We start from the raw sequence: 27096 nt of genomic DNA, 5'->3' as shown, positions 1-27096 counted from the left end.
GGCCAAGGATTTAGGCCCTCACCCTCAAATGTGTCAGCCCCGTTTTTTTTGCGGGCTTTTGCGGGCACGTGTATTTACATATATTTTTGCATTTTTAGGCTTAAAGAGTGCAGTGCCCGCGGGCTTTCCCCGCCCCACCCTCAATTTTTTGCGGGGCGGGTCTAAGTTTTAGACCCGCATCCTCAACTATGACCGCCCCGCCCCGCCCCGTTTTTTGCGGGCTTTTGCGGGGCGGGCCTAAACGGGGCGGACATGCCCGTTTGCCACCCCTACAAGGGTGCACCTAGTGCTGGAGGTGTGAATAACGAAAATGACATAAATGACACAATTTGAAAACATAAAAGGACTAGATTGACACTTTAAAAATTAACCCATCAAAATGAACCCCAACATAAAATTAAGGGACTAAAAAGGATATTTTGTCTAAATTTTACCATTAACTACTATATTTTCTAGGTCTCTTAATAAATTAATATATGAACTAATATTTAGATATTTATCATTGGAATTTAGTTGAATATATTAATGTTGAAGTTATGACTTATTTTAGAGTTGTGGAAGATATTTGAAAAATATTATTGACTTTTTTTTTTTAATTTGATTAATGATGACTTTGATGTATTCATATTTGGTTCCTTCAATTTTAGACTCTTATTTTTTAAGTCGTGATTTTTAATTATTTATGATATTGCACTTTGATTATTTTGATGTTAATACTAGTATGTTCCTATAATTTATGTAATTCTAGTTTTAAGTACCATCGTAATACAACTTTAATTTTTACAAATACTTTTATTACAAACTTATAGAATGTTTAAGTTAAATGAATAAGGCTAATGTGACTATTTTTTTTCTAGAAAAAACAGATTGGATCTTTTTGAAAAACAATAAGACACATCATTTATAATTATATAAGGAAAAAAAGGAATAAAATTGGATGCCCTATTATCCAACTCAATTCAATCCACAAATTTATAGTTTTACATAAACCGACCCAATAATATTGTAGATGTTGTGGATGATTATTTTACCTTACCTAAACCGATATTCTACGTGGTTTGAGTTTTATTTTGACCATACATAATTCAATCCTACTCATATTCCTCTAATTATGACTTAGTAGTTTTGAACCTTGATCCGCACTTTCTCTCCCACCATATTTAATTAAATAGTGGTGTTAACCACTGGATCAATAAAAAAATAAAACAAAAAATTATATAACATAAAATAAGATGATAGAAAAAAAAGATACATATAGCATAAACCATGTCAATACTTTTGTTGGAATAAAAAATAAATCCAAGTCATTTCATTATTCAAAATCTAAATGTTGGATCAGGAACCAATATTTAGCTAGTTCTCTATGCTCAGAATCACTAACCAAATATTTACTATGTATACACCACACCAAACATCCATATAATTTCATTATGATAACTAACCAGATTACTGAATAAACCTCTAGAAACTAACCATACTGCATATGCTTCAATTCCATTGGCAGTGACATATAAAATGCATGAAGGTTAGCGACCATGAGAATTACCATCATAATGGTGAGTGATGAATGTTGGAAAACTTTGCCAGGGAATGGTGTAGTTCGTTTTCTAGTCTTAGAAGGTTTCCTATTATGAGAAGTGGAAAGCTCTAAGTGAGTTTTTTGGAATGAGGAATTTGAGATGGAGAAGTAGAAAGAATGTGAAAACTAGGAAGGAAGAAGGTGTGAAATTTTGAGAATTTGATTTCAAAATATACTTAATATTGCAAAATTATATTAACTTCCTTTTATACAAATACTAGTCAGAAAAATTGGTAACACCAACTTGATGTCCACCAGAACTGTCTCAGTAACCATTAACACTGGTAAATAGATTGAAAAAACATAAAGGTAACTAAACATACACAACTAAGAGCTTGATTATGCAATGTATGCAAGCAAGTAAGAATATTGCACTGCAGCAATCATAATTCACAGCTCTAGAAGCAACCATGTTTATATTTTTCTCTATATTACAGTAGGTATTGTGATATGTGATGAAGGAACATCAAGATTTGCATAGCAACAAAACTGAGAGTGTTTGTGATGCTGTCATTGTTTTGTAGCAAAAATGTTACAGTTCGCAACCTTCGATTTTGAACTTTCAATTATGAGTTTGCGAACTTCGATTATGGGTTTGATTCCGAAACTAGATGTGATTTGAGTGTTCTTCGCTGATTTAGGGATTTAGGATTCTTCAATTCACTGATTTGATCATGCATTCATTTGAAAGGGAAAAGTAACCGAGTCTGCAATGCATATATTAGAAGCTGAAGTTAAAAATAACTGAGCTGTTGTACAGTTTGGTTTGATCAGTTTGGGTTTGGTTTACTGCAGTTTGGTTCAGTTATGGTTGTTTGTGAAACACAGGTTCGGTTCATAACCAAAAGTAATAGTTCGGTTTACTTAACTACAGTTCGGTTTGATTTTGTGGTTTTTTTGAACAGTCCTAATTGTAACACTGCTTGATACACCAGTGTCTAGTTACAAACAGTTGAAGATATGTCTGGAAGTCCAAATATGGGGTTGGAAAAGGGTTTCCTAAGTCAAGGTGTTTACCCTTTCAATATCCAAGTGGATAAAAAGGTATTGTCACAGAAAGCAGAAGCTTAAACAAGCTTTGCCCCATGAATTTGATGATGTCCTTTAACATCATTATCTCAAGCTGCTACATGGCTCATCTGTTGGAATCAGTTTGCCCAATTTTTTGCTGCGGCTTTGATGAGTTATTGTTTATGATAGCTGTATGAGTTAGCAGCAGCCATGAATGATCAATCCTCTGTCTGTTTAGCAATTTCATCTCTAATCCACAATAAGAAATTATACTTGTACCTCATCCCAACAGATATGAAGTCATTTGTGAGCTGTGAGAAATTGAAGACAACCGAGCTATCAAGGGTCAGGTGTAAATCTCCAGGCCATTCGTTTTTCCCCCTTCTATTGACCATGATATCCCATAAAAGAAAAGAAATAAATGATTCTTCTACATAGCGTTCAATTTAGTTTTCTCTTGTGCTTCAACAAAACATGTATCCTGAGAACTGTTTGAAACATTTATTTCTATGGAACTGCTACCTGATGGTTTATGTACATTACTCTCCTCCATCAGTCCTCTCATTCTAATAACATCTTCCCACCTATTGGATCCTGCATAAGTATTAGAGGATAGTATATAGTTGCCACTATTAGAAGGATCCAATTCTAGAAGCTTGTTAGCGGCAATCTCTGCCAAGGGTAGATTTCCATGAACTTGAGAGGCACTCAACAATATCCTCCATACTACAACATCAGGTTCCACAGGCATCCGCTTTATGAACTCATATGCCCTTTCTAGATCGCCGGAGCGACTCAAAAGATCCACAATACAGCCATAGTGTTTCATTTCCGGTGTTAGTCCATAAGCTTTTTCCATACTTTCAAAATATTCCAATCCCTTATCTACCACTCCAGCATGAGCACAGGCCAGCAAAACTCCAACAAAGGTTCCGTGAGTAGGCCTAACACCTTTACACAACATAAGTGAAAATAAATTAAGTGCGGAATCTGCATAACCATTGACAGCAAGGCCTGCGATCACTGATGTCCACGATACAGAGTCCTTCTTCCCCATCTCTTCAAACACCGCCAATGCTTTCTCAACCGCTCCACACTTGCAATACATATCAATCAAAGCATTTCCAACATAAATATCCGCCTTCACATCATGTTTCCTTATATAGTCATGAACAGCCTCTCCAACATCAAGTGAGCCGATATGAGCACACGCAGAGAGCACACTGGCAACGGTTATTTTATCCGGCTTCACCTTAGTTTCCATCATTTCTTTGAAAAGCATCACTGCCTTTGCAAACTGACCTGCTTGAGAGTAACCGGTGATCATAGAAGTCCACGAGATCACATCCCTCTGTGGCATATCATCAAACAGTTCCCTTGCAGCAACCAAGTTTCTTGCTTTCCCATAACCCATGATCATAGCATTCCAAGAAACCATATTCCTATCATTCATTCTATCAAATACTCGCCGGGCCAGATCAACCATACCGCGCCGTCCATACATATCAATCAATGTATTTCCCAAATAAACATCAACCTCCACCTTATTTTCCTCAATGTACCCAACCATGGCATCAGCAACACTCCACTCACCCAAAACAGAACAAGCCAAAACAACTTTCACCATTGTCACAGCATCACCCTTCACATCATCCATCCTCATTGCTTCAAAAACACCCAAAACTTCCCTATACCTCTTACGCCGACCATACCCGCAAATCAAAGAATTCCAAGAAACCAAATCCCGTTCAGACATTTCATCAAACACCTTCCGCGCAAAACCCAATTCACCAAATCCCGAATACCCATGAATCAAAGCGTTGGAAACAAAGAGAACCGACTCAAACCCGAGTTTCAAAACACGAGCATGAACCATTCTGGTGCATGAAACATACGGAATACGAGCACATGCTTTGAGGAGAAAAGGGTAAGTCAGATTGTTACCAATTAAGCCTTGGCTATACATGAGGTTGTAAGTGTGAATGGCTTCAATTGGGTTGTCTGTTTGGGACCAACCACGGATCATGAGATTCCAATGGGATAAAGTGGGTTTGTGAATTTGGTGGAAGATGTCTTTGGCTTTGAGGATGTTAGGGGGAGAAAGTGCGTAGGATTTGAGAAGGTTGAAAATGGAGGAAGGGTCATTGTGAAGAAGCTCTTTGATCATGTTTGTAGTCAGAGATAAGATGAGGGTAATGGGTTTGGTGCTATACAGTAAGAGGAGTTTAGTCTATGCTTGGCTGTGTTTATGTTGTGTATGAAACAGAACAAGAATGGTGAAGAAAGTGGTGATAAAACAGGGGATGGTTCAATATAGCATCCCACCCAAAAAAAAACTGTCCTCTACCTGGTGAAAAAAAAACACAAGCAAGTGGTGTACCTCCACTTTATAGGGACCCAATTATGCGACTCAACATAGAAAAAAAATACTCAATTGACATACAAGCCTACATTCACCATAGAGCATTACGCCGTTCTCATCTCTACTGTTGAGATGCATTCAATGATTTTCTGTGATGTAAGTGGGATCACTAGAGGAGTTTCTCACGGTCACATTTATATAAGTTTGATTTTAATTCTCAATCACAATTTGCACAAATCTCTCTTCAATATTATTTTGAGTATTTGAGTATTAACATTACAAATATCTCTCTGATTATTGGAGATTTCTACCACTGTAATGAAAGCTCTTTCACTGTGATCATCTCCATCCTCTCATCCATTCTATATTAATGTACGGAAATAGTTGTGCTCCTGCCTAGCGAAGGAGTCAACACTAATTGATATATCAAAATTATACAGGTTCCATAAGAGTCACGGACATGACACAAACATAAGGGTGGCAAACGGGCATGCCCGCCCCGTTTAGATCCGCCTCGTAAAAGCCCGCAAAAAAACGGGGCGGGGCGGGGCGGTCATAGTTGAGGATGCGGGCCTAAAACTTAGACCCGCCCCGCGAAAAAGTGAGGACGGAGCGGGGAAAGCCCGCGGGCACTGCACTCTTTAAGCCTAAAAATGCAAAAATTTATGTAAATACACGTGTCCGCAAAAGCCCGCGAAAAAAACGGGGCGGGGTGGGGCGGACACATTTGAGGGTGAGGGCCTAAATCTTTGACCCGCCCCGCACAAAAGTGCGGGCAAAACGGGCATGCCCCGCGGGCCGAGCCCGTTTTGCCACCCCTAAACATATACATTCATTTAAGGATGCTATAAAATATTTGATTAAAAAGGGAGACTAGGCAGATACGCGAAGGGTGATGCATGAAAGGGAGACTATAAGAGGCACATGAGTTCTCTCTTGAAAACTAGTAGACGAAGTAAATTCCCACCTAGAAAGTGCTTTTTCCGTCGAGATGGTACGCCACCAATGATGACAATTGAGGTCGTTGAGGGCTCCAACAAAGGCAAAGATAGTAGTGAAGAAGAGGGGGCGAGAATGAAAATCGATGGTTCATAGTCTCTGTCACTAGAGATTATCATTTTATTGTGTCAATCACCCGAGGATTATCGCATTCGAAAATGTTGTCCAACGGAACTATGAAAAAGAAGTTTGGAGAGTTGATGACAATAGATAGGAAAAGAGCACACTCGTCAGGAGAAAAAACTAAACGACCCATCTCATGGTTCAAAGATAGTGAGAAGTGTTCTTCTCGGGCATAACCTTGTATCATAACCCAAGAGTGAAAGAGTCCTAAGAAATGTGAAGCCCGATAAGGAAGAGATATTTTATGGCGATATTCCTTAATGACATTAGGGCAATGATATCACAAGATGAAATATCATTCTCGTATCTGTTATCATCGAAAGGAATGTTTTATGTCCTAGACAATAAGCGTGAACCCTCCTTAGAAAAGGACATGATACATGAAAATAATTGAAGCATTGTTGTTAGATAATAGAACAAATTATATTCTAACATATGTCTCCAAAAATCCTAATAAAATCCTAGTATAAGGGACCACACATGTCAAATCAAAATTAAGACACAATTTTTTAAAATTTTATATCTCTCATATCCGTCTGTCACTTACATGGACGTCAAATTGTTTGCAGGTACACTACTATTACCATAAGAGTATTTTATCACATTTACATAATATTAAATGTAGTAGTTTTATAGCAAGTCAATCAAGTATAAATATTACTCATAATATTCGTATCTATATAAAAACTTGATAATTCTTTATTCATGATCCGTGAGTCGTGATCGCTATCCACGTAATAGTGTCAATGTTTTAATATTATCTCACTTTCCAATCAAGATTGAGTACAAATATTTTAAAAATATTATTCTTATGTTTAACGGAGATCTCACTCTTGATGCTTCATCAAATGAACTATCCATTATATGAACTTTATTATTTTAAAAAAATAAATATAATAAAAAATTATCTTATCACTATTAATAGATAATTCGATAAATATCAAATTCTAAGAAAATTATTGGTCTCCAAAACTTACACCAAGATTACTCATTAGTTAGGTGTAAAGAAATTATGAATATTAGTATACAATTTCTTTAATAACACATTGATATAAAATCAAACAATCTATTAGATAAAAGGATAAAATCAAATCAAATAACATTAGAGAGGATATTTCTCATTCGAATATATCCATCTCACTTACAAAAGTGAAAATTTGTAATCTCTTATAGACTTGAGAAAACGCATTGCCACCAAATTTATCATTATACCTTTATTTTCTTTATTTTTCATCATGACACGTTAAATTTCTAAAGAACATTTAAAAAAATTGACTATGCTAAATTGATTAATTTAATAATAGAAATTTATTGTACTGTATTATTAAATTAATATAATATTATTAAATTAATCATGCTTATATTTTTGGCACGTATTCATTTTATATAATTTTATATAATCCAATATCTAATACCTAATCTAACAAGTGAATATCAATTGACCTAGATTTTTTTATAAAGATAACTCACTTTTTAAAGGAAATTTTTAAAATACCCTTATTTTCAAAAAAAAATCTCAAACTATCCCACTTTTAGGAGGAGGTGTCAATTCAATTGGCGACTACTCTTAAATACTTGAATGGAGGCGTCAATTGGACTGGCTAGGGCAGGTGCCCTAGCCAATTGGATTGGCGCCCATGTGTATAAGTTGATAGGAGGCGCCAATTAAATTGGCACCTCAGTGTAAAATGCAATTTTTTGGTAAATGGTATACGTGATAGATAAATTTGAAATAAGACCAATTGATATTAATAAAATTTGTCGTTTACACAAAAAAAAGCCTAATGGTGATGACCGGGATCACCTAACCGACCTCCGGTCCCACATCCTCTAGTTACCCTAACTCGTTGCCCTAACCCACGTTGATGATTCAGTACCGGTGTTTAAGCATCTGAGGGGTCAGGAGCGTCACTACCAACTACAAGAGAAGGCCTGTTGAGGTAGTCAGACAAGTCGGCATAGTCTTCAGTATGCATCGATGGTGTACCATCGTAGTTGAGCTCATGACCCATGCCAGAGAAGTTGGGTTGTGGTTGACTCATTAATGGGCGACCGGGACGGTTGAAGGGAGACATGGGTGTGAACGATGCGTCGAGGAAAGGTTGGAAAGGTTGTTGGGGTGTTTGGTAGAGATAGAGTTGTTGGATGTTTTGGTTTTGTGAGGTTTGGGCTTCTTGGCTATGGTAGGAGGAGGGGCGGTTGGTGTTGAATGATTGTTGGGTGTTCTGGCTAAGGCGGCTTTGGTAGGGTGATGGGGTGGATGCGAAGCGATGTTGGGTCTCAGGTTGATGGTCAATTTGTTGGTGGTGGTATGGGGTATGCTTTTGGTACTGGGGTTGGGTGTATGGCATGTTTTGGTTGTATGTTTGTGTGTTGGTTGAACGGAACGTTTGACAGACAGGGGGTTGTGTGTATCTGGTCTGACACTGTTGTTGGGGGTTTGATGTTGAGGTGTCAGGTGTGTAAGTCATCTGGCGTGGGTCGTACAAGTACATATCCTCGGCGATGAACTGAAAACCAACCGATATGTACCAAGCCATATAAGTACGACTTGGTTTTTTTCAGTTGGCATGACTGTGTCAGTTAAAACATGGTCATGGAGGTGCTTCCATTTGCGACACTCCGATCTTGCGAAGCTTTGCCATGGATTGAAGTTCTATTGGTCGTTAACTTTACGCAGATGCCATTCTCCTAGGCTAGCTGGGGGTCTTGGATGTTTTGGGGCATACCGAACTACAACTTCACACGATCTCTGTTGTGCATCTCCAAAGTTGTGAACCGTATTATCGGTGTGCATGCAGTCCATACGGCCGCGTCTTCAGCGTTGACCTCATGGTCATGATCCAAATTAATGTATGGACGCCAAATGAACTGAAATGTGAAAGAAGATAGGATTATAATCTAGGTAGAAGAAGTTAACAAAATATAACGAAATAATTAAGTTATTATCCTTACGTTTGTCGGTCGAAGGTGATCCAACAGATTGCGATACTGAGTAATACAATATCTTGGATATCTCTTATAACTCATACCACGTGCAGACCATCTACACCAAAAAGTCAAAAAATATTAGTTAGAGATAATAATCTTTAAAGAAGTAAGTAAAGATATAGCAATTTAAACAACTTACTTTTGTACATACGGAAATGTGAAAGGGTTGTTGTTGACGGGTTCTAGGAACGGTAGTCTTGACCAACCTCATGCTTGTAGCAAAACACCACATCCAGAAAATGTAGATGTGTCTTTGTGTGAGTTTTTGCACAATGAGCTATAGAGATGGGCTAGACAAGCAGATCCCCAACTGTAACTTCCTATTCTATCTACATGTATAAGTAAAGGTAAATACATAATATGCATGCTAGAACCACTACCTTCGGGAAATAAAAACAAGCCAATTAACAGCATAATGCAACACCTAGTTTTTATTATTCGAGCATCTTCGGTAGAATGCTCATCTAAGTATAAACTATTATAGTACGACTTAACGCGTGAAAGTAGTATACCTTGACCTCTTGCGTTATCATCTAACAAATCAGTCTCCAAGAGATCCATGCATAATTGAATTTGCATAGTTGGTTTTACCATTAACAACCTTACCTTCAATGGGCAGTCCCAAAATCATGTAGCCGTCTTCTAACGTCACGGTACCCTCATCGTTTGGGAACCAAAATATGTGTGTCTCTGGTCGTCATCTTTCGCATAAAGCTAGAATGAATTTGTTATCTACGGATCAAGACAAAATCTTGCTTATATGACCAAAACCGGCGAGTTCAACATAAGGTTGAATCATCGGGTCTATATGGACATATTCGTGGACCCGAGTCCGGAACCTTGATACATCCTATAAAAGGAAGAACAAAAAACTTGACTAAGTTGGTATGTTAAAATAAGAGGGGGTTGGTAAAGATGAAAGAAAAAAAGTTAACAAAAGGAAAAACTTACATATGTTGCAATGTTTGCAACCGTTCCTCTATGTGATTCGCCCATTGTGAGGATAGACATTTTGTCGGGGGGTTGGTGCAAATGAAACTACAAGAAGTTGTTGCAGATGAAACTGTAGAAGAAGTATTGTAGAAGAAGTAGTGAGAGTGATGGTGTGGAAGAAGTGTTGATGGAGTGGATGTATTTATAGGCAAATGAATGGGAGCATGAAAAGTTGTGCTTGCATGGTGTCTCCAATTGAATTGGCGACCATGTACAACCTTTAAGAGGTGTCGCCATTCAAATTGGCGCCTCCATAGGGACATGCATGCAAGACCTAGGTCTGATTGCTTGGTTTCGAGGTCTGCATGCATGCTTTGACAAGGTGTCGCCAAATGGATTGGCGCCCATGTGCAAGGAATGAATGGGGGCGCCAATTCATTTAGAGTGTGTGTCTGCATGTCTGACACATGGATGTCCTCTCTCTTGCATGTTGAACATGTCACTGCTTAGTAGCTTGCATGGTTGACACATCATTTCATAGTAGCTTGCATGTGCGACACGTCACTTCGAACTAGCTAGCATGTGAGACACTTCACACCCCTATTTAAGTGTCTTACTATCAACATCCAAGACATTTCACTCACATTCATCTGCAGCAAGAAAATAGTTTTCATCTGCACAATGTCATCTTCACCAAAATACAGTGTTAACACTCACTGCAACGGTGAAACATACGAGTCTGAGTTATATGGTTTTTGTTTTTGAAACACTGATGCCATTAGACTCACGATCAAGAGAAATGCAATCTTCTTGCATTTGAAAAAAAGAATATAATCCTGTATAGGATCGGGTATTGTGTCAAAGATCACGTATCAAAATCCAATATTTTTTTAGAATAGTCAATGCAAGTTTTCCCCCCTTAAGGTACGAGACAATGAAGATGTTGAATACATGTTTGTTAGTCATGAACATTCAAGCTGCAACTGTATTGAGTTGAACATTACTCTTCAACCATGTCTACCATCTCAGCAGTCTCAAATAACCAGTCAAGATAAATCTGGTGAATTTGATCCAAAATGGTCAGATGACGTCAACCCAGAAGCAGAAGCAGAAGTGGACGTCGTTGATGAAGAAGAAGAGGAGACCGAGATACAGGTTGATCACATGCTGAACAACGACATTGAAGATAATGATCAACCACCATCAATACCTCCTAGTCATGTCTACAATCCGCCTCAACATATGACAAATATGGATTTGCACGACGATGAAACATCCAACAGTGTTTTCTATAATCCGTATCCGAGATCTGAATGCGAATGAAAGGTGGGAGACATGTTTCGTACCAAAGAAGAATGTGTTCTAGCTATAAAAAATTTCCACATGAACAACTCTGTTGATTTTACAGTGAAATGCACTGATTCTAGAAGGTATGTATCGAATGTCATAACATGCTTTGTAAGTTTCGTTTGGCTGCATCTTACAAAAAGAAAAACGAATCTTGGGAGATCGCTTCAATAGACCCACCTCATAGTTGCATTGCAACTAACGTTGAACAAGATCACCGTAAACTAAGCGCTGCGTTGATATGTCAAGACATTCAGTCGTTGGTTAATAAAGACCCATCAGTGAAGGTGAGTATAATTATATCCCATATCAGAACAACATATAATTATACTCCATCTTACAAGAAAGCCTGGATTGCGAGGACAAAGGTTGTTGAACAAGTATTAAGCAACTGGGAGGATTCATACAAGGAATTGCCACGGTTTTTATGGGCATTAAAAACATATGTCCCAGGAACTGTGGCAATTATGGAGACATTGCCAGCGATGATGCCAGACGGAACCTGTGCTACAGGTACTAGAATCTTTCACCGTCTCTTTTGGGCATTTGACCTGTGCATCAAAGGTTTCGCATCCTACAAACCTATTATTCAAATTGATGGCACTTGGTTATACGGAAAATACAAGGGTACTTTGCTCATGGCGGTTGCACAAGACGACAACAACAATGTCTTTTCCATTGCCTTTGCTCTGGTTGAAGGTGAAACGGCTGGTGGATGGGGTTTCTTTCTTCGACATCTCAGAACGCATGTGGCTCCACAAGCCAATCTCTGTTTGATTTCTGATAGACATGTTGCCATTGAGAGTGCCTACAACAACCATGACAACGGATGGCATGATCCTCCTTATACCCATGTCTATTCCATCAGACACATTGCACAAAACTTCATGCGTGCTATAAAAGATAAGAATCTTCGCAAGAAGGTGGTGAATGCTGGGTATGCTCTAACTCAGTCGTCATTTCAATATTATCGTGATGAAATTAGACTGTCTAATGAAGACGCAGGGAGATGGCTAAATAACATACCAGTAGAGCAGTGGACAAGGGCATTTGACAGAGGTTATCCATGGGGTCACATGACAACAAACCTTGTGGAATGCATGAACAGGGTATTCAAAGGAATTCGAAATCTGCCGATAACCGCCTTGGTAAGATCGAGCTATTATAGGTTGACTTCTACTTTCGCAACCAGAGGTGAAAGATGGAGTGCGATTTAATGTTCGGGCAAGTATTCAGTGAGTGTTGCATGAAGGTCATGAAAGAGGAGCATCAAATCTAGCACACATGCTGTAACAGTCTTTGACCGTCATAGGCAAAATTTCAGCGTCCAGGAAACAATGGATCATAACGAGGGGAGACCAAATTTAGCCTATGCTATTAGACTAAACAGAAGTTGGTGCGATTGTGGAAAATTCCAGGCCTTCCGTATTCCTTGCTCCCATATCATTGCAGCATGCGCTTATACTCATCAAGACGCTTACAGCCATTTATCTGATGTGTACAAGACCGTCACCGTCATGAATGTATATAATCAAAGCTTCTCGGTACTACCAATGGAGGAATACTGGCCTCCATATGAAGGTGATATAGTTTGGCACAACGACGAGATGCGTAGAAAGAAAAAAGGAAGGTCAAACAGCACATGTATTAGGACAAAAATGGATTTCACAGATAAAATGATAAGATTATGTAGTATTTATTGTCAACCAGGACACAACAAGAACAATTGTCCCAATCGAGGAGCATCATCTGGGTCTTAAGCTTTTTGTAACATTTTATTTCTGTAACCTTCAATCATTATATATCATTAAGTTTTTGTTACAACGAGGTTCATAACAAACATCAGTACAAAATAAGCTATCTGAAAACAGAAATATTTCTAACTGATTACAACAATCAAATTGATGTCATCTCGACCGAACATCATTTCCCTAGCATCCTTATCAGTCTTCATTCGCACCCAACCAAATATATTGTCGAGTCTCTCAATACTTCTAATTTTTTTCTCTTTTGGTATTTTCCCATCTAACCAACGAACCAACTCCATCTTCAGTTGATCAAACGTAGTGATGTTCCAGAACAACATCAACATCTGAGGTTTGTCTCTCGCATAAATCACATTTCCGTATCGGCGACGAACACCAAACATGATTGCCAAATGATTAATTGAGATGTGAAACAATGACTCACATAACGCATCTATTTATAACAAAAAAAATTGCATTTTACACTGAGACGTCAATCCAATTGGCGCCTCCTATCAACTTATACATAGGGGCGCCAATCAAATTGGCTAGGGCACCTGCCTTAGCCAATCCAATTGGCGTCTGCGTTCAATTTTTAAGAGGAGTCGCCAATTGAATTGACGCCTCCTCCTAAAAATGGGGTAGTTTGGGATTTTTTTTGAAACTAGGAGTATTTTGAAAATTTCCTTGAAAAAATGGATTATTTTTGTAAAAATTTCACTGACCTGCCCTATCCACTCCTAAGACAATTTTTTTTTGTTAAATGTATGTTTATGTTTAGCGACAAAGAGAATGATTTTAATCATTCAGTTTTTTATAAATTTTAATACTTATTTAAAAATAAATATACATATTAATATAAAATATATCATATTTAAAAAATAAATATTATTTTGGATATTATATTTTGAACTATTTTATTTGTCCCCGTAATTATACTTATTTAAGAAGTGTATTTAAAATGTTGTCAAAAATGATAACCAAAAGTGTCACAAAGTTTGAATTTTTTTAAAAATAATCATGTTTTTTTTTTTAATTCTAAAATAACATATTTAAAAAAAGAACAAAGTATGTCAAAAAAATATTGTTGGTATAAGTATTTTATGCTATAGTGAATTGTATAAATATTTTGCGCTATAGTGAATTGTATAAGTATTTAAATACGGTTACTTCGAAATTTTTTGTAAATATACTTATTTTGAAGAAGAAAATCAAAAACTATGATTATTTTAAAAAAAAAATTCACAAAGTTTTGTAGAGAAGTTGATTTTGCTTGGTACGATGAATCAGAGTGAATTTTTTTTAACAAAACTCCAAGAGCACAAAAAGAAAATTTGTATATTGAAAAAAAAATTGATTAACTAATACTTCGTGCATCACTTTCAACTTATTATTCTCCAGTCACTTTACATATATAATGTTTAAAAATACACCAATAATTAAAAAAAAAATTGATATAATCACCAATCTCTAATTTATTTATCGTTTTTATAATAGGTACTATAAAATAGTCAAATACTTATTTTGAAACGGAGAAAATATATATTAAAAATGAAACAAGATTTATTTAAAATAAAATTTCATTACTAAATGACACTTTCAATATCAAATTTTTCAAACAGAAAATTGAAAAACCTAAACACTAAAATCAACATCCACATAAAATTTGAAAAACACCAAAAATCGAAAGATTCATCAAATTAATTCTAACCTCTCCTAATATATGCTTAGAAAACCAAATTATTATTTTGGATAATCTTTGGCTTTTATCTAGAAATTCAAAACCTACACTTATGTAGCCATTACAAATCATTATAGTCTATCTGGTCTTGGGGGCTTTAGACAGTTTTTTCTTTCTTTTCTTCACAGCCTTGGGGACTTTAGTTTTCCTTGCTTCTCTTTTCTCCTCTTTCACCTTCTTTTTATTTTCTTTCCTAGCTTCTTTTCTAGCCGCTTTCTTCTCCAAAGGAGTATCTGAATCACTTTCAGAAGATGAAATCTCTTCAGAATTGCTCAAGTTATCTTCCTCTTCGCCAGATTGAGACTCCGCATCACCTACTAAAAGGCTAGATTTATCGTCAGAGATGACATGTAAATCTTCTATAGTATTCAATTTCTGCGTTTGCTGGTCATTTTGCAGGGAAGGTTCTGTTATATGTCGTACGTCCTCCTCGGCAATCTTAACATCATCTAGTTTCTTTAGAATGTCAGACTGTAACAAGAGTTTCAGAAACCAAACATGTCAGAATGGAGAGAAAAATCAATGTGCTGAATAGTAAATAGACTAATATGAGTATCAAATCAAACTCATACTGTTTTAGAAATAAATAACAATATTTTGGAGGGTTAAATAAAGTATGAATTTTACATTTTTATCATACATAGAAATTAATAATAAAGTACTGCTGTAATATCACATTTAAATGGGAATAGTTAGATTTAGGATCAGTTGTAAATGGAAGTGTAAGAATAGTTGTTATGCTTATACACGATGAGTCAATGTTATTAAAATCGCAATCTTGACTTGATCATGGGATTGCACAATTTCAAGAGTTGATACCCCAACTCTCTGCTGCACTACACATGGGATTGCCAGCAGGTGGTATTGTGGCCTTTTGAGTGTGATCATGGGATCAAAGAAGGCGGAAAGGCATGAGCATTGGCTGGTTTAGATAACCGGGTCAGATTTTCACGAAATAGTTTAGATCTTTATCTAGTATACCCCTCTAAAAGCTTCTAGTAGTATAAATAAGCTTCCATGTTTAGATCTTTATCACTAACAAATACAAATATCAAAAGACTATACTCCCTAAGTTTCTTGCTTCAGTTTTTTCGTTATTTTCTTGCACTCCCATTCACATTCTCACATTCAAACAAAAAGTAATTTGATATGACCAGTTACCTTAGCAAGCACAAGGTCTGCACTCTCCTCTATGGATACATCTCTGGCCAAAATTTTTTGTTGCAGCTGAAAAATATTGAGAAGACGATAAGAATATGTTTGAAGTTGTTCAGAGGATATAAACAGTGATGAACTAATGACAAATACCTCTTCCAAATAACTATCCACAGCATCATCAGCAATGGATGCATCTTTAATAAAATTTAACAGCTCTTCTACTGTCATGACACCTACACCGTGTTTCTTAAAGAAATCCTACAAGTAAAACAAGTACTTAATCACATTTTTGTCCTTATTAGCCTTGCAACACAAGAGATATGTAATTTACAGCAAGTGCTTAGGAGAACGTACAGATACGTGAGTACAGTCTTCATGCAGAAAATCATTAGCAAGAGGATGGTCAAGGTCAACCGATTGAGAAACATCAATAATATACAAGTGACCCTGGTAAATAAAGGATAAATAAGTAAACTATTTACAGAAAGACATTTACTCACTAAAATATAAACACCCAAAGGAGTATTCACCTCATAATAAAGTATATTATATTCACTGAGGTCACCATGCACCAATTTGCACTTCTGATATAATGTCCGCATTGCAACAATTATCTGAAACAAAAATTCTCATAATGTCAGTCTGAAAAATTGGCATAACAGAATAAACAATAGCCCCTTTAGAATTTAGTAAGGTATATAAAATGCATGAAAAGTGTTCCCATGGAGAACCCTTAAACGATACCCCATCAGATAGTGTACACTTCTAAATTGCTTTAATCACACAAGTGAGCTTTAACCAGTATTGTCAATTGTGGAGAGCAGGAAAAAATATGGTTGGTCAAATTCTCATGCACTACAGTGTTTTAGCGCAATTATATCCACTATTTAACAAAACGTTGTGCTAAATAGTGTATCATTAAACAATAACAATTTGTTGAAATGCTACGCGGTAGCACTATAGCTGCTATTTGAAAACTATCTTTTAGTAAATCATTCTATATTAAAGCAGGAACAGGATATTAAAGTATCCCAACAACGTAGTATCAAGAAAACCTGCAGAAAGGCTAACTTCTAAACCATGCTAACTATACTAGACTACTGTATGACACACCTCAACATAGCCTTCCCGTAACTTGTCTAAAGATAGATCTGCATCTTTGAGACGTGGAGCGGCCCAACCATCCTTTCCTGCGTGAATCAAATAACCAGAGAACTTCAGTTAAACACCTACTTACATTTCTTTTGTCTAAACTGCAGTGTGTATTACCAGAATAAGATGATATACTACAGCAAGAAATTGAAATTTTCTAGGACTGAATGCATTTAATCAATAATGAACCATGCATTCCTCTACTTAACATTCCATCATTCTTAATCAAATTGTAGACATATATACACTGGTATTCAATATAACAAACACGATTGAGAACAATTGGTTATAATTGGACAATCACATCGTATCAAAATGCAGGATAAAAGCAGTACCAATAAATTCCATAATCAGGATATGTAGCCTCAGAAGATGTGGAGTAGGGCACCTAATTCCTTCTGCCTTTAGCCTGCACTCCAGGGAGAGAAAGAAATAACAGCTTAGGCCAAAAAAAAGTAATCAAACTCACTATATTGGAAAAATATGAAAGAACAAACTAAGTTATCAGGGATCATATACATAAAGGAGCCCATATAACAGCAGATAAATATAATAAAGTTGGGAAAAAATAGTAGATGATTTATGTGATTTTCTTCTTCCTTTAATTCTCCTTTTCATATTATTTTGATGGTAGTGTAAATTAGTATATCACATTTTACAACAGTATCATCTTAACAATTTTTAGTCAAGTACATATCCAACTGAAGAAGAAAAAAAAGAACGAAAAAAGAGCTAATGCAAACCTAAAAAGATTCCTCATTTCCTTTTCTGCCCATGTTTGTACCATTTTTCTGGGATTACTCCTGCAGTACCCTTTTATAAACCGGCGATCTCCTTTCACATATCTATCTCTATCCCTGATATCAATCAGATCATAAAAGTCAGTTCATAAAATATAAGATTATAGTAGCCTGTGTAATTTTTTTCTAAATATTTCAGTGTTCAAGATGATATGTAAAGATAATAAGTAATGACAGAAGACAGAACAATCTAATACTAATAGTACTACTTACTTAAAAGCCAGAATAGATGTTTTGTATATTTTAATTGCAAGTTCATCACCATTGGATTTGGTCGCATGATAAACATTTGCCTGTTAGAAAATAAAAAAGAGTAACAATCAGAAATATGATAATATATAGAATCAATTATCCAATCCAAGTCCTTGTTATAAAACCTTAATCACAAGATGACAAAAAAAAAACTGAAACATGAAAATAAAAGCATATGGTGTATGACATACTTCTTTTCCGGTTGAAATGCATCCATTCATATCTTGAAACACACCTCTGTTCATCATCTTAAATAAAACCATGCGCGTTCTAGGATCAATTGCCTAAAAGAATTTTTGAGTTAGTTGCATATAAAATGATTGAAAATAAATAAGATAAACAAGGAAACCTTAAGTAAGACTCTTTAAACAACTAGGAAAATGGTAACCAGTGCTCCCCTAAGGAATAAGAAATAGAAAGTTTTCATTGAAAAGTGCTGCGTTTGAGAGTACTAACATACGGGTGGTTGTGATTTCCAATAAAACATTTCTACTTAACCAGTGCCCTAATGCAAGATAAAAGCAAAATTTAGGTACTAAACTTTACGAAATAATTATTGTTTACCTGCTCAACAGTGGCTCTGTCTGCTTTTTCAGTAGTTCTGGTTTTACCAATGGCCATATCTCTCACACTTGCACGAATTGCTGTTGTAACAGTGTTAGACATGCCAATATTCATTCTTCCTTCCCATTCCTGCAATACAAAAACAAAACACATAAATCACCAACAGCAACAACAACCAAACTATATCCTAGTAAGTGGAGTCAACTACATGGATCAACTCTCATCATAATGTTCTATCTAGGACCATGCTTCTATCCAAATTTCCCCCACAAATGAGAAATCAAAACCAATCCATTGAAGAGATTCAAAGAGACTTTTGAAATTCAATAAAATATAAGTCACATACATTTCAAGACCACAAAAATACAAAATCAGCCACAACAGCACACGTGTTCAAATAAGTCATTTTTTAAGGGCAATCAAGTAACACTCAAAAAAGGGGGAAAACACTAATAGTAAATTAGTACCAAAATCAACCCCTTTCATGTTTCTAGCAAATAATCAAGCAATGCCGCCATAAAGAGAAAATCAAAACCAACAACAAAAGACACTTAAATAGTCACATATTGGAAATCAATAAAAAAAAGGGTTTTGAAGAACGGAACCTCTAAAGGGGAAGCACGAATATGATGAGAGAATCTCTGGTTACGATTGGAGAGAGGTTGGAGAGTGGAAGAATGAGAATGGTGGCCACCATGAGCATTAGGGCGCCAGGAACTAAGGGAAGAGCCGTCAATTGATTCGTATTCATCTTCTTTTGAATCCAACCAATCCAAAGCATCATCGATTTCCGAATCCGAAGAATACGATACGTCGTCGTCATCGTCTTCTTCTAATTCAACTTGATCTTTGGTTTGTTGTTCTACTTCTGGTTGTTTGTGTTCAGTTACATGTAGAAGTTCCACTGCAGTAACCATGGTTGCGGCCACCGATGAAGAATAAAGTGCTAATAAATTTTTTGCCCTAATTTTATCAATTAGGTCAATTTCATATGAACCGATTTTAATTGATCAGTAACTATGTTTGGTATCAATGAAAATAAGAGGAAAGATAGATGAGGGAGAGAAATTTTATAGGGAATTATGCCTTCCCTTATTTGGTTCTCTTTTAAAAAAGAAGGAAAGAAAGTTTTTTGTTGGGTCCACTCTAAAAGAACTTTTCTGCTGGGTTTTGGAGTGAAAGTAGCGTGATTATGCACTTGTGTTGAAATTACTATACTTATCCTTTTCAATGTATAAAGGCTAGTATATATTTATCTATTTTAGTTAGGCTTTAAGTTGCATACCATAATTATTATAAAATCTTGTATAGAAGTAATAGATATAAAATACATTGTTTGTAATTTAGATTTAAAAGTATTTAATAAATAAACATTTATTATTTATTAATTATAGGGTCATCTATCAAGGTTCATAGAGATAGAGATAGAGATAGGGTAAAATAGAAATAGGGTTTGAATTGAAACTATCTCGGAAACAAAGTTGTTTTTCAATCTGAAATTGGAGCTACCTTTAGAATGAAGTCTTCTGAATCTGAATTCATTCCTTTTATGCTTAAGACATTGGAAGAACTGAAGCAAGAGAGTGAAATTTTTAAGTCTCGTTTGGATAAATAAGAATACATGTTTAAGGAACAAGCTTAAATCAACATCAAGATCGAATGTCTGCTTCAAGTGATTCTTTTAGGATTGTCACCCCCAACATAAAACCTAAAATTTGTTTATGTTTTTTGTTTATTGTTTCTATTTTAAAAAAATGTGATTCTCTGTATCTTTATCTTATTATATCAATAATATTTCCTTTTCTATTTTATTTCATCTATCTTTTTTATCGATGACAAAGGGGGAGAATAGTATATATGATTTTGATATACTTATTTTTCTTTCTTATTCCAAACATTTAACTCTGACATTTTTTTTACATCTAACTCTTACATTTCTTTTTGACATCTGACTCTGATAATTATGAATGATCTTGAAACTTTGAAAAAGCTCACCAATGTTACTAAGAACTTTTAGCTAACCAGGCTATCCAGAATTTAGTTTTAGAAAGAAGAAACGTAGATATGACTTTCTAGCCAGACTCTGATACACGCCGAATTCTGATAAGGAATCAAGAAATTTTAACCAGACTATTATGCTTCATCAAACTCTGATTAAACTAAGCTTAAAAGCTTAACCAGACTCTGATACAAGACAAATTCTTGATAACCAAACTTTCTGATACATAGCGGATTCCGATGCAAGGAATCAATAAATTTGAATCAGAATCTCATACAAGGAAGTTCTTGCTTTCATGTTGATTGAAATGTTTTATGTATTAAAATTATTTTAAGTCTTAAACTTAGGGGGGGGGGGGGGGCTTGCAAACCTCACTTTGAAGATTTAAGTTGAGAAATATTTTTGATAGTATAAAACTCAGCAGGAGCTTACAAACCTCACTCTGATATATTTTTATGTGATTAAACCAAGTAAAAATTGTTCATCAAAATACATAGTTTTGTCATCATCAAATATGGGATATTGTAAGAACAATATCGGGTTTTGTATTCAGCCTTATGTTTTAATGATAATAATACATAGATTCATAAAGAATAATTTTGTATCCTAATGGTTTTTTAAGTGTTCAGATACTATATATAAGTTCTGACTCTAAAGAAGTAACATGTGACATCATTAGACTCTGAACCTAGTGCAGTCTGACTCTTAGATGTGTGTTCTACAAAGCTAACCAAGCTCTGGATTACTCTACTCAACGCTTCTGAACATCGCTCATCCAAGGCTTTGAATTATGACTCTGATAAGAGAAGTCTTTAATGTTGTCAAGCTCTGAATCTTACGCTCAACAACTCTGATGAATTGTATCATCGGACTCTGAAGACCAAGTTCTAAAGACTCTGAAGACCAGGTTCTGAAGACTCTGAAGATAAGGTTCTAAAGACTCTCTCATATAGACTCTAATTATTCTTCTATGCATGCTTCATCATCTCTCTATCTGAATCCCCCTGAATAATTGAAGATAATATCAAAAAGTTTTATATGAGATAATAGTACACAATACAAGATCAATATTCTTTCCACTACACTAATTTTGTGGAAAAAGAAATGTACAATTGTACCATTATGTCTCCCATTTTCACATACTGTTATGCAAGGATAAAACTACATTTGTGAATTCCATTTATACCCTCCAATAAAAAAATTCATTGCCTATATAAAGGAGTCTTGGAAGAATGGAACATCATTAATGCTAAGAAAATATCTTCTACGTGAACATTGCATATTATGGATATTTTGAGAGAAAGAAAAATAAACACACAAGGAACTTTTGTTCATATACTTTCATATAAAAAATTTGTGTGTGTGTGTACATCTTTGTAATACATTTGCGTAATTTGCTTTCTTAGAAGCAACTTTGTAACACACTTTGTTTGTCAAATTTTGAGTTATATTTCCTTGAGAGACTACGGTATAGTCAGAATTTCTCAAGAATACATTGATTGTTAGTCTTTCTGGTTGTAATTAAGTTTGATTATAGTGGATTGAGTCCATGTGATAACGTGAGATCACATTGGCGGGTGAACTGGAGGTAGCTTAGTTAACAGCGAACCAGGATAAAAATATTTATGTTCATTACTTTTATTCTAAGTTTTCTCTTTTTTGTTTTGGGTAGTAAAATATTTTCATTCTAGAAACCCAATTCAACCTCCCCCCCCCCCCCTTTCTAGATGTATATTATACGAGGTGTTACAATTGGTATCAAAGCAGGTTGATTCTCGACTCAACCTTGAAGCATCATAAGTAAATCAATTCTTGCTTCATATGTGTCTTTTGCCAACATGATTCTTAATGTCACGGTATATAATATTGGTCCTGATCAACCTAATCCTATACGAGTGGTAGATAGGATCATGGTTGAGCGACCATGAGGACTCTGAATGTCTAGTGGTGTTTGTACACAATGTGTAGGACTAGACCAAGAATTTTGGAAGTAAGGAGGACTGATGGTTTCGATTGGTGCACCAACGGTAGAAACAAGAGTTATGTTTAAGGTAATGTGGAAGTGCAGAGTGGTGCACAATTCAATCAATCATGTAGTGCTAGAGGAGTCAAAAATTTAAGGATTTTTATCGGATGAAATTCACCTGAATTTTTAGGAATGTATGAGCCTGTTAGTAGAGCAAGATTATCCCACTGATATGGAACAAGTATTACAAGTTATTCCATGCAATGAGGGAGAAAAGATAGTTTTGTCGCACGTATGCCACAAGGCTTAGCTGTGAGGTAGTGTAATAGTGTCTCAACTTATAAGGCCACTATGGCATATTGAATGAATGGAAGTACCTCAAGGATGTATGTTTGTGTCATACCTCAAAATTCCCCCTATCTATTTTCATTTCATTTGGCTCATGGCTTACGATTCATCTACATATTCTTGCCTTAATCATCCCTTATAAGGTTATTCATATGCACTTACATTTTACAAGTAACACCATTGATTAAAAGGGTCCTTATTATATATGATATAAGACATTGAATTATGCCAAGGATGTTATCAATCTTCACGGACTAGGCTTCATATGGTGTACTTGTGAAACAAGTTTGTGGGATCATTATGCTACACTTGACTTTTGGGCACAACTAACTTTTGATGTTCACTTCTCTTGGCCTAAGTCCTTGGAATCCCTAATTTTGGCCAATGCACTTTGATTATAAGGTTAGAAGCCCTTTGCACAAGTTTGACTTTTTGGTCAACAAAGTCAACCATGGAAGGTTGACTTTTTGTTGACCTGTCTCTTATGAGTGTTTGCATGATTAGTTGTGGATGACTATTGTTCTCTTGATTAAGGTATTACAATTCAAGTTCAAAGAAGCCAAATTTCAAAAGTTCAAATTTGAGAAATTTAAGGGAAATTCTTTTCTTAGAGAATAAGTTACAAGTTACATTCAAGGCCAAATTTCATTTCAAACACCAAAATAGTGCATTATAAAAGGCAAGATGACAAATTGTACAAAAAATCTTAATTTTACCTAAGATTGACTTTTGGTCAACTGTTGACTTTGTCAATTTGTTAACTAAAGTCAAAATGACCTCTAAGACCTATCTTTTCCTTCATCCTCAAGATCTCTCATTTTGTGGCCCCAAATCTTCATTATTTATTCCATTCCATGTGCCCCTTATACCAAATCCCATGCCAAGCCATGCTAAGCCACATCATAATCAAGACTTCATGCTTCCACCATGTAAAGCCTACAACAACCAGCCCTGCAAAACCTGGACACAGTCAGCATACACACACCCAAAATATGTTATGCCATGATACATCTTAGCCTACATATCATGCATACATGCTAATAAATCAAGTCATGACAATAATACACACACATAAACATGATCTACACTCTAGAACTCAACATGCATACCATAAAAATCCAACCTAGTAGCATACGCATACATACTATGTCCCCCAAATGTGTCATGTTATGCAACACACAGATACATTCACAATACACAAAATCATCATGTCTTAAAGCATTACCATCATCACAACCATTTAGGATCTCAACTACACATTACCATGACATGCCAAACATGTTCAAATTTCATGACAATGCACCAAATACACAGTCCAAAACCTGCTACAACATACAACATAAACATAGTGCAAAGATCATGATAAATGCATATTTCAAATTTCAATCATGAAATAGTCAAAACATAATGCAAATCCAACCCAATTCAGAATATGCACTACACATACATATCATAACCCAAATGCAATGCATCATAAGATCACGATAAATCCATACATACATACATGGCCACAATTGTCATAACAATTTTTAACCAAACCCCAATTGTCATGACTAAACCTATACTAACCAATCCAACTTACTTCTAATCACTTAACTAACCTCACCTCTAACGGTTAATTCCTAACTACTATCTAATTCTAATTCAGTTAACTAACAATCAAGCAAACTTCTAATTTAACCTTCTAATCCAAACTAACTAATTTAACTAATAGTTAACCTAACTTCTAACAATCTAAACTAACTCACACTAACACTGTTAAAATCATAAATGTAACACTAACTGATTTTGTTCATTTTTAAACTAACTTTAACTAACTCCTCATCCAAACTAACAACTACCTTAACTGCTAACTGAAACTGCCCTAAGCTACCCCAATCTGTCACAATTTCCCTTTATAAAAAACAATTATTCCTCCTCAATCAGGGACAATCACCATTCACCAACAAATTCACTCTAATTTGATCTCTCTCCACTCACACTTCACCCTCAATCTCTTAAGTTCTATGCAACTTTCCTTTCTCACACACCCAAACTCCATTAGAGCTCATTTGAAATACTCCTCAAAGTTTCACATTGAAACTCTAAAAGATTATAGCCAAGCCTCGCTTTTCTCAATCTCAATTCCTAATCCAGCTATCAAGCATCATATAACCTAAGCCTTAATCTCATAATCACATAAAGAAGAAGAAGAAGGAACATAAAAAATATCTAGGATTCAACAACATACATGATTGTGTCTCTGGATTTCTTCGCTCCATTTCTTCACCTCCAAACTCCTTAATAAGCACCAAAGCCGTTATCCGCTATATATGCAGGCCATGCTTGAAACGTCTTCTTCTCATGCTTTCTTGTTACCATGTTATGGTCTTTGCGTGTAGAAATCATAACCTTAAGTTAGTTAGTGAAGATTTAAAGCTTAGGCCATTTAATTTTTGATTTAATTTCTAGGGTTCTTAGGGATTTGGCTTCAAAGCAATGAGTCAAAGGGATATTTAGGTAAAGTGATTTGGTGAGGTAGAAAGAGGGCACAAAGAGGAGTTTTGTGGTATTAGAATACATATTAGTTTTATGTAAATTTGCATATTGAGCTTCTTCACCCGACCCTTCCAAAAAGAACATTCCATTTGCATGTCCCTCTCCACATAAATCACATTTCAGTGCTTGTACCTGACTCACGTTAGTTTGACTTAAGCCACTTTCACCTAGATTTTTATTCAGTAATTCAGTTTAAGCTAAAAGTGCAATATGAGTATCAATAGCTAATATACCTTTTGATGTGCCTGTAGTTTTAGTTTTCACTGATCTTTCACTCTTTGAACGATATTCATTTAAGCACATCTTTTCAATCAAGTTTTTAACCCGTAGTTTTGTCATGGTTTTAATCATACCTCCTGCGGAAGCATATAGAAGTATGTGTGTTTGACCCTTGAGACCTTTAATAAAATTATGCATTAATCCATGTTATTCATGTTATAATTCAGGCACCTGCATAATAAAAGTTTAAATCTTTCCCATGAGTCATACAATGATTCAGTTTCATGTTGCTCAAAGTTTGTCATCTCAGCTCTTCGTTCAACAAATTGAGTGGTGGTGAAAAATCTCTTAAAGAATTTATTCCTCATCTCTTTCCATATCCGTGTAGTTCCATTTGTAAGGCAAATCAACTAATCTTTATCTCTTCCAAATAGCGAGAAACTAAACAACCTCAACTTGACTTGGTCTTTAGTGACATGAGTTGGCCTTCACATTGAGGTTGTTTCGTAAAAACGAGTAAAGTGATCCCACGAGTCTCGATTTGCGTTCTCGTCGAACGGATGTTCTCTCACACCTGAAAAACACATAAATTTTTATGTCAAAGTTAGCGGGGTTTTCCGGTACAAACCCTCTAAAAATTTGTTCTTCATCAGTCATTTTGCAGTAGTCCCCCATAGTGTATGGTGGTGGTACGTCTGCCATAATGATTTCCTCTTCGGAGTCCGAATAAATCAGTGAATTTTCTTCTACTAACGCCCTTTGAGTTAGAGTCGTTTATCTAACTGCTCTCCTGATGGCACGTGCATTCATTTCAATTTCGGGATCAAGCGGTGTCAATTCTGATCCTGAGTTGCGCATACACAAATAATAAATACCTCATTAGCATTATAAATAAACAATTAAGAGAAAATAAAATAAAAACAAAAACTAAATAAGAAAAATGTTGCATAAGCGTTGGCTTGTTGAAATTATCAACAGTCCCTAGCAATGGCGTCAAAAACTTGATGAGTTCTCGACAAGTGTATCGATAGTGTCGCTGTCATACGGTGAACTGGACTTTTTTGTGGTTTTTTATCGCAATGTCGCGGTTAGCAAGAGTCGCCACCGACTTTTCTTTTATCCAATAAGGAAAGGTGGAAAAGAACAGGAAAGACCTTAATTTAGATTTTGGGTTCGGGAGGTACATTATACAAAGGGAAGGTGTTAGCACCCTTTGTATCCATGGTTATCCATGGGCTCTTAATTGCTCGATCACTTATATTATTTTTG

At 35.7% G+C, this 27096-nt stretch overlaps 2 protein-coding genes across 2 annotated transcripts; both read right to left on the bottom strand.

Annotated features, from left to right (window-relative positions):
• Positions 1–1827: 1827 nt before the first annotated feature.
• LOC127127116 (pentatricopeptide repeat-containing protein At2g22410, mitochondrial) lies at positions 1828–5420 on the bottom strand. Its single transcript, XM_051056234.1, has one exon. The coding sequence runs from the start codon at positions 4755–4757 to the stop codon at positions 3021–3023; it is 1737 nt and encodes a 578-aa protein (XP_050912191.1). The 5' UTR covers positions 4758–5420; the 3' UTR covers positions 1828–3020.
• Positions 5421–14652: 9232 nt separating this feature from the next.
• On the bottom strand, positions 14653–19899 carry LOC127127117 (uncharacterized). The gene is made up of 12 exons (XM_051056235.1): positions 19363–19899; positions 18758–18886; positions 18385–18477; positions 18155–18234; positions 17885–17998; positions 17477–17550; positions 17103–17179; positions 16520–16603; positions 16344–16436; positions 16140–16247; positions 15993–16058; positions 14653–15302 (listed from the first exon to the last, which is right to left on the bottom strand). Exons 1-12 carry the CDS (start codon positions 19672–19674, stop codon positions 14910–14912), a joined length of 1623 nt encoding a protein of 540 aa, XP_050912192.1. The 5' UTR covers positions 19675–19899; the 3' UTR covers positions 14653–14909.
• Positions 19900–27096: the final 7197 nt, after the last annotated feature.

The sequence above is a fragment of the Lathyrus oleraceus genome, chromosome 3, assembly GCF_024323335.1.
Source record: "Lathyrus oleraceus cultivar Zhongwan6 chromosome 3, CAAS_Psat_ZW6_1.0, whole genome shotgun sequence".
NCBI lineage: Eukaryota > Viridiplantae > Streptophyta > Magnoliopsida > Fabales > Fabaceae > Lathyrus > Lathyrus oleraceus.
Note: the sequence above shows the minus strand (reverse complement) of the source record. Positions and strands in the feature narration are given on the sequence as shown.

What these genes read in the sequence shown, in the direction of transcription:
- LOC127127116 (XM_051056234.1), bottom strand. Translation starts at nt 4,757, where the DNA reads ATGATCAAAGAGCTTCTTCACAATGACCCTTCCTCCATTTTCAACCTT.
- LOC127127117 (XM_051056235.1), bottom strand. Translation starts at nt 19,674, where the DNA reads ATGGTTACTGCAGTGGAACTTCTACATGTAACTGAACACAAACAACCA. An exon ending in CCTGATTATGGAATTTATTG is followed by an intron (nt 17,180 to 17,476) that starts GTACTGCTTTTA and finishes TGATTCACGCAG; the next exon opens with GAAAGGATGGTTGGGCCGCT. An exon ending in TACGGGAAGGCTATGTTGAG is followed by an intron (nt 16,604 to 17,102) that starts GTGTGTCATACA and finishes TTTTTGTTTCAG; the next exon opens with ATAATTGTTGCAATGCGGAC.